Below are 17535 nucleotides of genomic sequence, written 5' to 3' on the forward strand. Positions count from 1 at the left end.
CAGGGCTGACACCGAAAAATAATAATAGGAAAAATAACAAACCTGAGTAAAAACAATAGGGTTCTAGCCGTTCAGGCCTCGAACCCTAAATAAAGCTGCAAGCAGCAATGAGCGGGTTTGAGCCTTAATTCGCTCAATAGGAGGAAGCGGTTCAATAGGAGGAAGCGGTTCAATAGGAGGAAGCAGCTCAATAAGAGGAAGTAGCTTAATAGGAAGAAGTAGCTCAATAGGAAGAAGCGGCTCATTAGGGCCTTCAACCCTTATAACAAACCGCAGGAAAAACAAAAGGGTTCTGGCCCTGCAGGCTCAAACCCTAATAATAACAAACAAACCGCAGTAAAAACAATGCCTCCATACTGCTCCTGTGGTGTCATTCAAGTGTCCACACTGTGATCCATGCCTGAACACGGATCTAGAGGAGGATAACAGACATCACTTAGGATAAAAATATGCTGTAAATGCCGTTTCGAGTCGAATCTGAATGTCGGGGCTTACGGCTTACTTGGATGACGACACAGGAGCAGTATGGAGTGGTTCATGAATGAGGCCCACTATTTGCGCGAAGTCATACACAGAGAGGGAATTATTTTGTCCAAGTTTTGGATTTATGAATCTAGTTTTACCTTAACACTGCTCTAGATGTGTGTGCTTAATGTTTTTGATATGCATTTGTAAACGTAGTTCTTTTATATTGACTCATAAGAAACTTTATCTTGACACGTTTATGACCCCAAATACTAAAAGGATTTTATCACACAGAAGGGGTAAGCCATACTTCCTGAAAATGACTTTCATACAGTGGACCGATCTTTCTAACACTCCGGCATCAATGTCATCAATAAATAATCCAATGAATACATTAATAGGGTCAATGACATGTAACCTCTCTGTGTAGGGTGCTTCATTGTGTGTTACTGGGGGTAACACACAATAGAACACTATAGAACAGCAGATGGAAACTAGTATTAAATGGACATTTTGTTTAGTCACAATGGGCCTGATCTACTAAAGGTTTGCGTGTACAAATGTGTGCAGACTTGATTTCACCTGCAAAAAAACATGCAAGCTGATCTACTAACGGTGCGCACTGAGCATTGCGTGCAGAATAACACACATTGTCCATTTGGTACATTTGCCTTAATGAATTTGCCTTAAACAAAGCCTGTAAATAATTGCGGTGGTTGTGACTGCGTCTATATTTAATACGTTTGAAAGGTAGGTGCTAATCGCCACGGTGTGACGCACAGATGGCTGCAGTTATTGTGGTGAGGAGAAGACGGCATGGAAGAAGACAGAGAACATTTTTTTTCTGTTCGTGTTAGCATGTTTGGATTGACAGAAGTAAAAATAATCCCTCTCTTGCCAGGGCACTGATGGCCATTGTCACACCAGATACAGGGCTGACCAGCTGCCTGCTGTGCGCTCCGTGTGCGCTACAATGGCCACAGAGGACTCTGCGCAATATTGGTCAGAGGCATCTCTTCCACCGGCTCCCCCACCTTTTTTATTTGCCGAGGTTTTATTATGAGCTATTTTGTCTTTTCTTCTTCTTCTTATGTCCTGCCATCTCCTCCTAATTTCATAATTTTTTTGTTTTACCCACAGCATTTACTTTTTCAAAGATAATTTCCCATATGACATTTCTTTGAGTAATATTAATATTTCTTTGCTGTAGCTCAAAAACATGTTTGTTTGCCTCTTCAACCAACACCATCAATTCCATGCCATTAAATTTCGCTTTGCGCTTGCGGTCACGCTGCTCTCCGTAATGCTCCATGGTGGAAACCAGTAACGCACACAAAACACTTATTTAAATACTACTGCCTCTGCCATGTTTGCACCCGTTATCTATTGCGCAATTATTTTTAGTAGATCACCCGCAATATGCCCACAAACCAAATTAGCAATCTGTTATAATGCACACGCAATTTAGCAGTCTTTATTTGGGATCAGGCCCAATATGTTTTATTATTCCAACAAGTAGGAGCACCCTTACAAAGCTGTACCCGATAAAAGTCCAAATAAAGGACTACACACAAAAGAGTGTTAATAAGGGGAACAGAGTGGTTCCATTCACAGAAAATAATGCACACTGTCTGATCAAAGCTTTAGAATCACTATACAATATATCAATTCATCTTTGAGTAAACCAATGGTAAAGGATACATTTCCTCAAAGTAATCGATATGTGGAGGTTGTAGTATGTCCAGAGCTGACAGCACCTGAGGAGAATGTTGAAGCCACAGTCAGTGTTTGTTTAGTTTATTTAACTTTGTTCTTATTTTCACAAGGCAGAGGAAGCACTATTTCCCTCACACCAATGTCAAAATGCAGGAAAAGAAGTGGCCCCTGGTCCTTAATATGACAGAACACAAAAACAAGTCCTTCCCCACAAAAAGAAAAGAATTATAAAAGAGAGAAAGAAAAAAAATTTAGAGTGAAAGAAAGAAAAAAACAACAGCAAAGCAGAAAAACATGGTAAACATAAATGTATATACCACCCATTCCCTATATCCCAACCCCTTCCCCCACCACCATCCCATAACCTCTGAAAACATAAATCAGCAATGTTTGTACATCAAATTTTAGTTGAAAATGCTAATTTCCTCCATCATGCATGATATTCATAGAAATAGCCAAAGGTATACATAAAGTATGTGTGTGAAGTAACCCTAAAACAACATATACAGTGGAAACTTCTTACTTGATTCTTGTCTTCTGAGTTTGTACCCACATAGTTGAATGCACTTATTGGAAATCGCTTTGGATAAAAGTGTCAGCTAAATGAAATGTAATGTAATGTAAAAAACGCTTGCAATGATCAAGTTTGTCCAGGTCAAATTGATCACTACAATCACTTGATTACTATAGCCGAATTGCGTTGATCTGTATGATAGTCCCAGAACTTGATGGAAAGGTAACAGGGTTTTTTTAGATAGGGAGACATCACATTGCGCGTATGCATGCGAGCGCACACACACATTCAATCACTTTTCCCTTTCTTTCTCTCTAGGACCGCATTCCTTCACTTACATAACATCTCAAAAATTGGACTTGTCCTGTCTCAAAAAGATGCAGAAAAACTAGTCCACGCTTTTGTTACATCCAGACTTGATTATTGTAATTCCTTATTATCAGGCTCCAGCAGTAAGTCCTTAAAGACTGCAGCTCGTCCAAAATGTTGCAGCATGTGTCCTGACAAGAACCAAGAAAAGAGAGGACATTTCTCCTGTATTACACTGTTAAAAATAAAAAGCTGTGTCAACTCAAAATTATAAGGCAACAAACTTCAGTAAAATTTTAAGTTAGGCAATTAAACTTAACATTTTAAGTTTTGTGATTCAGTTTGCTCAACTTTCAATTTTAAGTTGTCATAACTCAACTCCTAGTTGATGTAACTTTTAATTTTACATTATAGCAACGTTGAATCCTTACTTCTGTTAACTTGACTCAGAGTTGACAAAACCTATATTTTTAAATTGTAATAACTTTAAATCCGTACTTCTGTGAACTCAACTTCAAATTGATGTGGCTTATAATTTCACATTGTTGCAACTTTTAATTCTTATTTTTGTTAACTTCACTCAGGGTGGATATAACTTATAATTCTTAATTGTAATAACTTAAAATCCTTACTTCTGTTAAATCCACTTCAAGTTGAAGTAACTTATTATTTTAGACTCTAACAAACTTAATTCAAACTTTTAATGTCGACTTTATTCTAAGAGTAATTCAATCCACTAAATTTCAGTCTGATTAGTGGAGTAACGTAAAATTGTACAATCAAAATTTAAGGTAACGAGTTCAATTCATTTCCATTAGATGTGTAATTAATTACAAATGCAACGTTAACATTTGAAACTCTGTTTATTGAGTTCAAACCTTTCCAACAAGGTCAAGTAAATTGTAACTGCTGAGATCCAGAACTGTACCAGTCTTACCACATAACCTGTTTTTATACTATCACGCATCACAAATTGTGGTGATGTATTCATATAGCATGTACACCGTCACTTTAGCTGTGGAACTGACGAATCTGTCAGACAATAACACACAAAGCATCTTAAATTCAGAACTATCAGTCTCAAAATTAGCAGAAAATGTAAATTGTTACACAACTTTATCCTAACATGTCATTCTCAACATAACATGGTACAATTGACCAACTGATGGGCAGGTGGGGAGAAAATAAAGAAATAAAGAAATAGAGAAAAGAGGTTAGAGGTAGATAAGTGTTTGTGACAATCCAAGTGAAAGTTAAATCTCTTCTGGGATTTAAAACTGTCCCAGATTCAACATCACCAGCTAACCAGCTACACAAAAGATGTGCATGTATTGCAGGGTCTAAAATGTACACTTTCAAAATTTCACATTAAACACTGGGCAACACGCTACCCTTCAAGTCCTATTCCACTGCTAAACTTCTGCTTTTTGTCCAGGCTGGTTGCTGCGACAGTGGTTTGTCAACAATCAAGCAATAAAATATTCACTGTTACAGCCTGAGATTGCAGAAGTAGAAATGAATTTACTGAAGCAGTTTGTTTTTAAAGGACCCTGACCCTTGCAGGGAGATCCTTTCCAAGTTCCATGAAAATCTTTTGAATGGTTTCAAAAGTGTGCCTTACTTCTTTGGGTACTGAAGGTGTAGAGAGTAGATCAGCCCAAAGAGGTAAGCAAATGCGGTTGGCAGGTCAGGAAGATCCTGAAGGACGATGTTTTCCGCGATAATAACAGCGATGTTCATGACAGTGCCATCAACCTCCTCCAACACATTGAGGACACCCGCAACGAGGCCCTTTGTTTGCTCCTCATCTGGGTCAGTTGCCTTGCAATAACAGACAGAAAATGACAAACATGTTTAGTAAATCAAACTGAAAAATAATTTGGGATTGAATTAGTTTGGATGATAATAAGCCATTACTTAAAATATAATGTCAAGAATTATGAAATTATTCTAAAATGTACCTCTTCATCCAGTCTGTTAAGTAGGATGTCCATTTCTGGCGGAAAAGCTGTCCTCCTTGCCCGATAGAGTGTTAGGAGCCTCGGGGTGTGTTGATGTGCTTTTGCAAAAACGATGTCGGACACAGTAATTTTCTCTGGCCCTCTCCCTAACACAACAGGTGATGACATGTTTAGCCGCATGTTGTCTTTTAACCGCTGGCTGTAGAGGTGGTGTCCTGTAAATGGTGTGGGCTTTGTAGATAATTGGCAAACTTTTTGGAGGAAACCTGGTCTTGTTAGGAGAGACGGCGTTCATCCCACTTGGGATGGGGCATCTCTCTTATCTAGGAATATTACCCAGTCTATTAAATGACAACCCAGAGTTGGGACCAGGACGCAGAGCTGCAGTGCTACACACTTCTCTGCGCTCCCTCTGGATCAGTCACACAACCACAACCCCATAGAGATTGTGTCTGTCCACCGTCCCATTACATTATTTAATTCAAACAATAACAGAGGGAGAATTCCACACAAAAATCTAATACAAATTAACACAACCTCTGCAACAACTCAGGAAACAAATACTTTTAAATGTGGTCTTTTAAACATAAGATCATTATCATCAAAGGCTATTTTAGTTAATGAAATAGTCTCAGATCATAAAATAGATTTATTGTCCCTCACTGAGACGTGGCTGCATCCTGATGAATATGTCAGTCTAAATGAATCTACCCCCCCAGTCATGTAAATTCACACGTTCCCAGAGAATTCGGTCGAGGAGGTGGAGTTGCTGCTATTTTTAACTCCAGTCTATCAATTAATCCTAAATCTAAACTAAGATACAACTCATTTGAATGTCTTGTTCTTAGTCTTCCATGCCAATCCAAGAAATACCAACAGCCAATCACATTTGCTGTAGTTTACCGTGCTCCTGGGGCTTATACTGAATTTTTAACAGAATTCCCTGAGTTTTTATCAAACCTAGACCTAAAGACCGATAAAATTATTATTGTTGGTGACTTTAATATTCATGTTGACAATAATAAAGATAGCCTTAGCGTAGCATTTATTTTGATATTAGACTCAATTGGTTTCAGTCAGTGTGTACACCAACCTACTCATTGTTGTAACCACACACTTGACCTTATATTATCATACGGTGTCAAAATTGAACATCTAACATCTATCTATCAGACCATAATTTAATAACCTTCAATTTCTCACTATCAGAATATATGCCACTAATAATAAACTCATTTTCTAGATGTTTACCTGATAGTGCTGTAGCTAAATTTAAGGAAATAATTCCGATTACATTTAAACCCGTACTATCCGTCGATATAACCAACGAATCCTTTAAAAACCCTAGCTCCACTGAGATTGACCATCTCGTCGATAGCTCTGTAGACTCATTACGATTAACATTAGACTCAATAGCGCCTCTAAAAAAGAAAAATATAAAACATAGTAAATTAGCTCCGTGGTATAATTCCAAGACACATGAGTTAAAACAAGTATCAAGAAAACTAGAAAGGAAGTGGCGCTCCAGCAACCGTGTTGAATATCTCCTAGACTGGAAGAATAGTGTTAAAGCATATAAGCAGATAAAGCTTGTGCTTTCGATTTTTACTCGATTGCATGTGATGAGAGAACAGATGCCACGGACACTGCACAGCTGTTAATTTTTTTGCGGGGAGTTGATGATAATTTTTGAATTACGGAGGAACTGCTTGATCTTCGGAGTCTAAAGGGGACAACAACTGGGAAGGACATGTTTGAAGCTGTGTCAGATGCAATTGACCAGGCTGGACTTAAATGGGACAAGCTGTGTGGAATTACAACGGATGGGGCTCCAGCAATGACAGGCGAGCGCAAAGGAATGGCCTCTATGGTGAGTGCCAAGGTGCGGGAGAGCGGAGGTGAGGCTGTCAAAATGCACTGTATCATCCACCAAGAAGCCCTCTGTGCCAAGACAATCCAGCTTGGCGATGTGATGAACACAGTTGTGAAAACTGTCAACATAATTCGGGCACGAGGGCTTTACCACAGAGAATTTCAAGCGTTCCTCTCTGATGTCGATGCTGAATACGGGGACCTACTCTACCATTCTGAAGTGCGCTGGCTCAGTCGCGGCTCCGTGCTGCAGCGGTTTTATTCCCTGAGATCAAATATCGACAAGTTTTTGAAAGAAAAGGGCAGACCTCTCCATGAGATCAGTGACCCTTTATGGTTGGCAGACCTGGCTTTTTTAGTTGATCTCACTGATCATCTCAACACCCTGAACAAGAGACTACATAAGCCCAATTACTTAATAAATTCTGTCAATTAAAGTTGATGACAATTTTTTAACAAACGTTAGTTGATGTGTTAACAAGCCCAATATTTATTTGTGTAATAAGCTTGAAATATCCACATCCCCTATTTCTCTTCTTGTCTCTCCCTTCATACAGGACAATGAAGGGGGATCAGCACCCTAAGAACCAATCTGAGGCTGTCACTGAGAGAATGACCTGCCAACCTTTTTGTAAAATATAAAATGAAAATCTACTAATGGAGAGCTATGATGGAGGCTTTTTTTCTTCAAACATGTTCAATTATCAAACGTAATTTACCTGCATTTGATTGATTTTGCCAATATTAGTGCATGAGAGGTGAGGCAGTATACCTCACGTCTAGTGAGTGGCCCAGTCCTTCGTATATTTTTCTGTATGTGGCCCTCGGGAAAAAAAGTTTGGACACCCCTGGTCTAGAAGGTCGGGGGACACATGACACATGGAGCTTCTCTTTCCAGCTTCTCCTTCCTCTTCTCAATCGTTATCACATCAAAGTAATTCATATCCCATCAATACATGTTACTGACTTCACTTCTTCCCCGGAGTCCCTTTGCTTTATCGTCCGCAGATCCAGGGACGCGGCTGTGGCCACATCATGGATTAGGATCTGTGGATCACGTATCAGAGGTCGTAATGGTGGATCCAGTATGGCGGATTCTGCATCGTGCTGGCTGATCGTGATAATAAAGGCAGATCCTTTATCGTGTTGGCATCAGATACTGGTGGTGGACCACGACCGAGGTGGCAGCTGATGATGGATCCCAATGGCGGCAGTGGACAATGACTGTGGACTATAGTGGCATCCGATCTTGATGGTGGATCATGATCTTGCTGGCTGCTGACCATAGACTATGATTGCAGCAGGACTGCTCAATACATAGTATTTCTCCTCAGACACTTGACCATTAATGACATTAATCCACCAATTCACTGACCTTCAGTTATGCTTCAAAATGTTTAACCATTATCAATGCTGCTAAAACCTTTATCTTGATGTTCTCCTTTACACTTGACATCTATTGCACTTCTGTCCGTCCTGGGAGAGGGATCCCTCACATGTGGCTCTCTCTGAGGTTTCTACGTTCTTTTTACCCTGTTAAAAGGGTTTTTAGTAGTTTTTCCTTACTCTTGTTGAGGGTTAAGGGCAGAGGATGTCACACCTTGTTAAAGCCCTATGAGACAAATTGTGATTTGTGAATATGGGCTATACAAATAAAATTTGATTGATTGATTGATTGATGAATGGCTGCTCTGAAGCTGTCTATCAGGTTCTTGTTAAAACTCTTCCTTTATCTGTTGAAAAAAATAAATAAGAAAACAATAATGGAAGTTAACAACTGTATAATTTTTTTGTAAAGACTATATCAGAAACACATAATATATTGTTTACTCAGCTGCTTACCTCTGCTTCGCAGAACAGAGCAGGCCACCTCTCCTGAACCTCTGACACCATGGGCTGTGATGAAGGCGGTAGTGTTTAGTGTGTCATTGGCGTGAATGAAGTTGCAGAATTTGCACTGCATTCATTTCAATCTGAAAGACAAAATTTGTTGGAAATTAGCAAAGCAGACAGAAGAAGAATAATCTAAATGTAAATTGTTCTGAGACAATTAATTATTTAAATTATTATTTTTTAAAGTCACCACTCAACACACTATAGTGTATTCTGACCCATCCACTCATGCATTCAGTTGTACCAAAGCTCATCTGGAGAAGGAATTGGGGAGGTTAATTTTAAATCGTAACTTGTACAGCCACAAGCCACTCTTCTTTGTAGGAAGTAAACAACAATAATGGTATTTTATCCCTTGGTTTCTCGAGGGGTTAGGTGATGTGGTTGAGATGGGAGTGTTCACTTGGTCAAGATGTCGTCCTCCAAGAAAATGTGATTATTATTTGACAAAAACTCTGCATTACCACAACATTTCGAACAATTATCATTACAAACACATACCACACAGGTTGTAGCTTTTAATAAAAAATTAAAAAGCAATATAAATATACTCACTGAATAATGTCCTTTAGTTAAGTTGTGAGTGATCCCAAATTATGACAAAATAACAATGGTAAAACAAGGCTTATAGGTGGATTTCAGCTGTAAATCTCTCACCCATTTTATCTTAAAGGGGACATAGCATGCAAATTCCACTTTGTTAGTGCTTCTACAGGTTAATGTGGGTATCTGGCATGTCTACCAACCCAAAAACTCTGGGGAAAAAACACTCGCGCGTTTTGTTATAGTTCCTCTAAGTCAGAAACGTCATGCTTGAGCGACTCGATTGCGCTTCTTGGGTATTGTGTCGTAACAAGGAACTGGAAGTCTCCCTACATGGTCTTGGCCCACCCCCCCGCCCCGTCCCCCCACACTCGTTACTTCCGGGTTTACACCGGAGGCAGCGAGGCTGCGAGGCAGCGCAGCGCCGTTCCCAAGCACGCAGCCGCCTGGCTGTTCACACGGGACGAGCATTTCTCCGCTGGTCAGCCCGCGATTCACTCACATGTGGCATTTGTCTGGATCGTTGGGACTGGGAGGCTGCAGCAGCTGCTCGGGCGCGACCGCTCGCTCTCCCGTGCGTGAGCTGGAATTTGTGTCAGCGCCACGCAGCCAACAGTGTGGAAGACTTCCGCAGTGTTCAGCGCTACTGTAACCCCCGAACCCCGACATTCAACAGGTACAACAACAAGCGGAGAAAGCAGAATCGCGGGCTGACCTTATATATACAGTCTATGGGGCTGACCAGCGGAGAAATGCTCGTCCCGTGTGAACAGCCAGGCGGCTGCGTGCTGGAGAACGGCGCTGCGCTGCGCTGCCTCGCAGCGGTCTTCCACACTGCCAGCTGTGTGGAAGACTTCCGCAGTGTTCAGCTCTACTGTACGCCGGGTTACAGTAGTTACGCCGGGGTACACCGGACGCGGAAGCGCAGCTGCGAGGCAGCGCAGCGCCGTTCTCCAGCACGCAGCCGCCTGGCTGTTCACACGGGACGTGCATTTCTCCGCGCTGGTCAGCCCCATAGACTGTATATATAAGGTCAGCCCGCGATTCTGCTTTCTCCACTTGTTGTTGTACCCGTTGAATGTCGGGGTTCGGGGGTAAATGATGGTCTTCATAGACCCCCCCCCCCCACCTCTCTTTCTCTCTCTGTCTATCTGCTTGTGTGCTTGTAGTGGATGGGCAGAGGGGGACATTTAATTATGTGATTGGGAAAATTAAAACTCCAGGACAACAGAAGGGGAATACAAAGTATGGGATGCATATTTGATAATTTATATCATATAAAATATGTAATTTATATCGTTTAAAATCATGGGGGGAGAGGGGGGAGGGGGGAGCTGGCTCATTAGCATTTAAAGGAACAGGCACTCAAAACAGGTCACTCTGTGGAGGGCTGTTTTATACAGGGTAAAAAGCGTGCTGTTTTAAATGATCCTTGTGGTATTTTGACCAAAGTATGTTACAGACATTTCATTAAGACCCCAAGGAACCATATCAACTTGTGGTAAAATGGGCATGCTATGTCCCCTTTAAATAATAATTTAAGTAATTAATTACTACTAATTTAAAAAATCCTCAAAATTATTTTAATTGACAGTTGTAGTCTGACCAAACAACGATTTATGTGTGTATAAATATCGGTGACCCTACACTCCACACGTGCGGTAATTCATTATTAACAAGAATTCCTCAAAATTATGCCTGGACATATTTTCTCAATGAGGGTTGTAGTCTGACCAGGAGGAGACCATTTGTGTACGAACTGAGATGTGTGCAACACTTCCTGTAACCTACCGTTTCAAAATAATAGCACCTACCACGTTTCTGTTGACTGAATCCATTAATTTGTTTTTAAAAGAGTTTTATCGTGAAATATTAGCAGGAGCATTAGTTGCACGGCTTTATACTGTATAGTACTGGTATATGTTTGAGTACACAGGAGTACATTTATACAAGGAAATACTATAATTACACCAGAAAACTCATAAAAGGGCTGTAGTTATATTAAAGTTAAGGTAAATGACTTCAGGCGGTAGTCTCTCGCTCTCTCTCTCCCTCTCTCCCACACACACATGCACGCGATCACACACGTACATACGCACGCGATCACACACACACGTATACACACGTACGTACGTACGCACGCGATCACACACGTATACACACGTACGTACGTACGCCCGCCCGCACGCCATCACACACACGCACACACAAACTCACAATTATGGACATTTCACGCGGCCAGTTTCAACAACTGACAAGTCTGTTACCGGCAGATGGTCAAGAGAGAAATGAAAGGTCTGATCCGGCGTCAGACCAGCTCCCACGGTGGACCAGCTCTCCGGAGCCAGGTGTGTCCCTCGGACAAGACACCCCCCTCTTTATCGCTGTTCCTGCCTGTTAACGGTCCTGTCTTCTAACAAAGAAGACCGAGAAATGCAGGTGCAGATGCCGAAGCTGACGCTGTGCAGCGCGGTCAAATCCCCTGACGTGACGACATGAAAAGCATTGACATGAAAAGCATTGATGTTAGCTTTTCACTATAGTGGCTAACTGCTGAAGCATCGCACTTAAAGCACGTAACATTTTCAAAGATAATGCCAACTTTATTCATTAGCTAAGTTATTACACCATATAACTCTAAATAATAATTCTGACACACTTAATAAAAAGAAAAGTAGGTTAATACATACCTGTGTGGACACCAGCTCCACCGCAATGACACTGGGGTGGGGCATTTGCCGACCTCCAACTTGGAAAGTTGGCTTTCCCGCGTTTCACAACAAAGACACATGAGTTATCAGAACTTTCACTCATTTGTATTAGCTCACAACGTAAAGATATATGTAGCAATAACTCACTTATTTTTGTTGGACCAACTAAATGCCATTTTTTGCTGGACTGACTTAAGTGTTGGCCTTAGATGTTAATAATTTATATTTCAAAGTTATAAAAACTTAAAATACTTCTTTAGGCCAAAAAATTAAAGTTGGATTTTTAACAGTGTAGCTTCACTACACTGGCTTCCGGTTAAATTTAGAATAGAATTTAAAATTCTCCTCCTCACCTACAAGGCCCTTAATAACATGGCACCATCATACCTTAAAGAGCTCATAGTACCATATCACCCCACTATAGCACTGCGCTCCCAGAATTCAGGTTTACTTGTTTTCCATAAAGTCTCTCAGCTATCAAGCTCCTCTCCTGTGGAATCATCTCCCACTTTCAGTTCGGGAGGCAGACACCATCTGTACATTTAAGAGTAGACTTAAAACCTTCCTTTTTGATAAAGCTTATAGTTAGAGCTGGCTCAGGTGTGTCTTGGACCTGCTCTTAATTATGCTGCTATAGGTCTAGAATGTCGGGGGACACATGACACACGGAGCTTCTCTTTCCTCCCTCATCACATTAAAGACATTAATGTCTTATCAATGCATCTTACTGACTTGACTTCTTCCCTGGAGTCCTTGTGCTTTATCGTTAGCAGATCCAGGATCGCAGCTGTGGCCACATCGTAGACCATGATGGTGGATCACGAATCAGAGATTATGATTGTATTGGCGGATCCTGTATCGTGTTGGCAGCTGATCGTGAATAGTGGTGGTGGACCATGATCAAGGTGGCAGCTGATGGTGGATCCTGATGGCGTCAGAGGATCATGACGATGGATTGTGGACTGTGGTGGCATCTGATTGTGGTGCTGGATCCTGATCGTGGAATATTATTAAGACTACTTGATAGACAATGTGTCTACTCAGATATTTTACCATTACTGATAATAACTCCTCAATTCATTTACTTTCCATTATGTAACAAACTGTTTATATTTTTTGGGGTAGTTTTACTTACTCTTGTTGAGGGTTAAGGGCAGAGGATGTCACACCTTGTTTTAGCAATCTCAAAAATCTTTAACTTTGTTTCACTCTGAGGAATAAATGGATTCATAGGAGTCAAGAACGACTGCAGCCTAAAGAAGAAACACGGACTGGTTTGATCACACTTCAGAGTGAAAGAGTAAACTATGAGACAAATTGGCTATACAAATAAAATTTGATTTGATTTGACTTAAGTACAAAAAAAGACAAGACGACATTCAGGATTGACATGAGAAGGGATGACATACAAAAACTGAATACAGACAAAAAGTAAGGAATACTGGGGAGAAGTGTGTGTGTGTGTGTCTTGGATTCCTGTGTGTGTAGGTATGAGTGTGTTGGGGAGCAACAAGGGGGATTGGTTAGAATCAGAAATAAAAATAGAGAAGAAATTAAACTCTCTCTCTCTCGTAATGACTTGCAGACACACATACCGACACCAACTCAGCTGAGGTCTCTGATCCGTACAGTTTAAACATTGATTTGTTTGAAATGACGCCACAATATCAATACTGATCACCACATAATGAGCATTCATTCAGCTTGTCCTGACTCCGCTTGCTTTCTTCCTCTCTCGCTCACGCTGACACACAGACACACAGACACACATCCACACACACAATCAGTGTCATCAGACACATCTGTAAACTCGTACTGGGTAAAAACAACAGAATTTGTAAACTTAGGCAATGTATGGAGAGCCAGAGGAGATGGCGGGGCGCGCTTGGTTTGGCTCGAACCAGATGGCAGCACAAAGCGTGAATGAAAATAATTGACAGAGCCGTTGAAAGCTGCAAAAATGAACCTTTTTATAGCCATGTATGAAAAGACCAAAAATGAACACTGAAAGCAGATTACCTGATCACTATAACAGATTTATTTAAACAGCATTAACATAGAAACAATTCTGTCCCAAGCTTTTTGATCCATATAAAGGGTTGATCACTATATCTGTGATAACTATATCCGGTTTCCACTATATTTATATATAAATAATATTCTAATCAGACTAATTACAAATAAATACATGAGGACACAGGCAGGGAACTATTGACTGTACATACTTACAAAAAAGGGTGATAATTATCTCTACTAGCTTTGACCAGCAAGAAAATTGCATCATGCCCAGACACAAAATATAGTTATATTTTGTGTCTGGGCATAATGCAATTTTCTTTCTTTTTAAGTTCATGTCAGAGGTCTATGTGGTTATGTTATTGGAATAACATGCATCTCATACTAAGGCAGTGGTTCTCAAACTTTTTCTGTCATGCCCCACTTTGGAGGGAGAATATATTATCATGCCCCACCAGCGCCCCTGGCCCAACAAAATCAAGTCAAGATGGGCCAAGTTTAACTTGTGCATTGACATAACATACAAAGACTCACGACAACACTTTACCTTGTGAGAGCCACCGTGCTTCGCTGTGAAACAGCACTGCTGAATGTTGAGCTCCCATCTCCTCACAAAGAACAGTCACGCTTTCAGTGGTCTTGTTTTGATGAAATTGACCACGTTGACAACATCAGCCAAAACCTTGTTTAGTTCAGGACTAAGCTGTTTTGATGCTAGCGCTTCTCTGTGTATAACAGAGTGGGTCCATTGCGCATTTGGCAAGACCTGCTTGATCAGTGCCTGCAATCCCCTCCTTTTCCCTGCCATGGTCTCTACTCCATCTGTGCAAACACCTTCACAGTTCTCCCACTTCAGTCCATGTTCTGTCAGGTAACAGTCAAGAATCTTAAAGAGCTCTTCAGGTTTGGCTCTACTTTGGACGTACTTGCAAAACAGCAAATCCTCACACAGTGACTCTGGATGTGACAAAGCAAACGTAAGCAATACATAAGCAGTCTTTATTGTTATCAGTAGCCTCGTCCACTTGTAGGGCGAAAGGTTTGCCTTTCAGTTTTTCGGTGAGTTCTTCTTCAAGGTCATTTTAAATCTCGCATATAAGTCTTGCAACTGTGTCATTGGAGTGGGGAATAACCTTTAGTTTTGACGTGCTGGTCTCATCAAGCATCATTGACACCATATCTAAAGTTGCGGGGAGTATGGATCTCATACTCCCCGCAGCTTTAGATATGGTGTCAACGATGCTTCGTGTGTGTTTTTTTGCACTGGGCAATTCTGTATGCGACTTTGAATGATGCCATGGTTGCTTTGCAGTTCACCGATGTAGCTTTCACAAAGCTTTCTTCCTGCTGACGTTATTCATCAAGTTTTCTCTGAAAAAACTTGAGTGGCTTATCAATGGGACTGGGGTGTAATGTTTCTAAATGTCTTCTTAATTTGTTGGGTCTCATACTGTCAGCTGCCAGAGTTTTCAGACATAAAATACACACTGGTCTCTCCTCATCTCCTACCGCATTCACTGTGAACCCAAGAGCAAGATAGGCTTCGTCATACTTTGTTTTCAACTTGATTTTTGAACACTGTGTCTTGTTTGTCCCGGAAGTTGCTGTCGTCCCTGTCAAATATCTGTCCATTTCATCCACGTCACTGACCGAACACTATAGCTACGGTGTTTATTGTCCTGCCGTAAAAAAAATTCTGACGTCAAAACATTAGATCCATCACAACTTTAGTTCTGCATCACATTTCCCCCTCCTGGTCACGCGCCCCACTTGTTATGCCTCCACGCCCCACCAGTTTGAGAATCGCTGTACTAAGGTATGTGATTTGGGGTGCCACTTGCTAACAAGGCTAACTAGCACTGTAAGAATATATTAAGTGGGTGAATGGGACCAAAATATACACCAGCCTTTCTCACCTTGCTCAGGATCCGAACCTCTCCATACCAGATGGGAAGGGGGTGTATAAATATGTTTGCAGCATTGCTATGTACTTACATTTTCATGTTTGAAGAAACACAGCATCTTCAGCTCCCGAAATACCCTCTTACAAGATACAAGGTTTTGGAAGACATTAGGCATCTTTTTGAGGGCAACTCGCTTTCCATCTCTGTCACTGACCTGGGTGTAGAAGACAAACACTATACGTAATTAAGATTCAAAATCTCTTAGGATTAAAGCTTTCACATACAATAGATTTCACGGTGAGACGGAGCGTCGGTCAGACACCACAGTGGGGATGGCATGGTCGGTGTAAACAAACTTGAATCGGGCAGCCATGTGCACATAGCGAGGACGGCACAGGAGTTCCAGAGATTTAATGATCAAGAGGCAGTTTGGAGTGAAGTGGCAGACAAGATTCAAGAGTTGCACAGCGAAGAATTTCATTAACACCAACCAATTATCTGCTAGCCAGGGAGGGGGCTGCGGCAGGAAAATATTACCAAACGGGTCAGGAAAACTCAGATGTTGTGGAAGGCGAGGGTCCAGTCGGGGCACAGCCAGAGCAGGAAGCAGAAATCTGCCACTGTTTGGCTGTCAGGTCACCAGCTGCTTAGCCTGAGCAGGTGAAGCGGCTGCTAGCGCTGGCTGCTGGGCCACTGAGCGAGGTCGGGAAAAGACCGGACCAAAACAAGGATGGACAGTCCTGAGTTCATGGCAGATGAGGGTCCAGTCGGATAGGACCTGAGTGGAAAGATACTCAGGTTGATGTGTACACCCACGATGAGGGGAAGCTAACAGCTGATCGGTGGCTAACAGCCAAGAGCTGATCTTCAGAGATGGTGAGTATGCTGACTAGACAGACAGCACAGTTACTAAGAGTAAAGCCAGGAGGAGGAGACGGAGCAAATCTTAACAGTACAATTAGCAGTGGATCTAGTAGCAATGAGAAGAATAGATTGCACGAAAAACACAATTTAGCCATGGACTGCGAAGTGGCCTAAGGTGAACAATGGCAACCAGGCTAAATGTTTAATCGATTGACTAATGGCATATTCATATATTTTCACACTGATAGAAGTCGGGGGTCTTGACGTGCACTGCTTTCCACAGCATTGTGAGTGGTAATATCATTAGTATTACCACTTTGTTGTTTGGCCTTTTAAGGAATTACACTAAATGACACGCATTGACTCATGACACCCCCCCCCCACACCACTGTTGTACACAGTGCACATATTTATGATATATATTGAGTTATGCTGCTATAGGTCTAGAATGTCAGCAGATGATCATGATAGCTGTGGATGATGGTGGCATATGATTGTGGTGGTGGATCCTGATCGTGGTGGCAGCTTATCCAGCTGCTTGATATACAATATGCCTTCTCACATACTTACTGACAATAACTCCTCAATTCATTTACTTTCCATTATGTTACAAACTGTTTCTTCTAATCAATGTTGTAAATATTCTTAATTTGCTGATGTTCTTCATTACACGTGGCATCTTTTGCACTTCTGTCCCCCCTGGGAGGGGATCCCTCACATGTGGCTCTCTCTGAGGTTTCTACGTTTTTGTCCCGTTAATAGGGTTT

General features: G+C 41.3%; 1 protein-coding gene across 1 annotated transcript in view; it reads right to left on the bottom strand.

Moving 5' to 3' along the window:
- Positions 1 to 17535, bottom strand: part of LOC117773159 (serine/threonine-protein kinase NLK-like) — a 95584-nt gene that overhangs the window by 69898 nt on the left and 8151 nt on the right. Inside the window, 2 exon segments of the mRNA XM_034604864.1 lie at positions 2167 to 2222; positions 15996 to 16118. Coding sequence (XP_034460755.1) covers positions 2167 to 2222; positions 15996 to 16118 — 179 coding nt within the window.

The sequence above is a fragment of the Hippoglossus hippoglossus genome, chromosome 13 (assembly GCF_009819705.1).
Source record: "Hippoglossus hippoglossus isolate fHipHip1 chromosome 13, fHipHip1.pri, whole genome shotgun sequence".
In the NCBI taxonomy this organism is placed as follows: domain Eukaryota; kingdom Metazoa; phylum Chordata; class Actinopteri; order Pleuronectiformes; family Pleuronectidae; genus Hippoglossus; species Hippoglossus hippoglossus.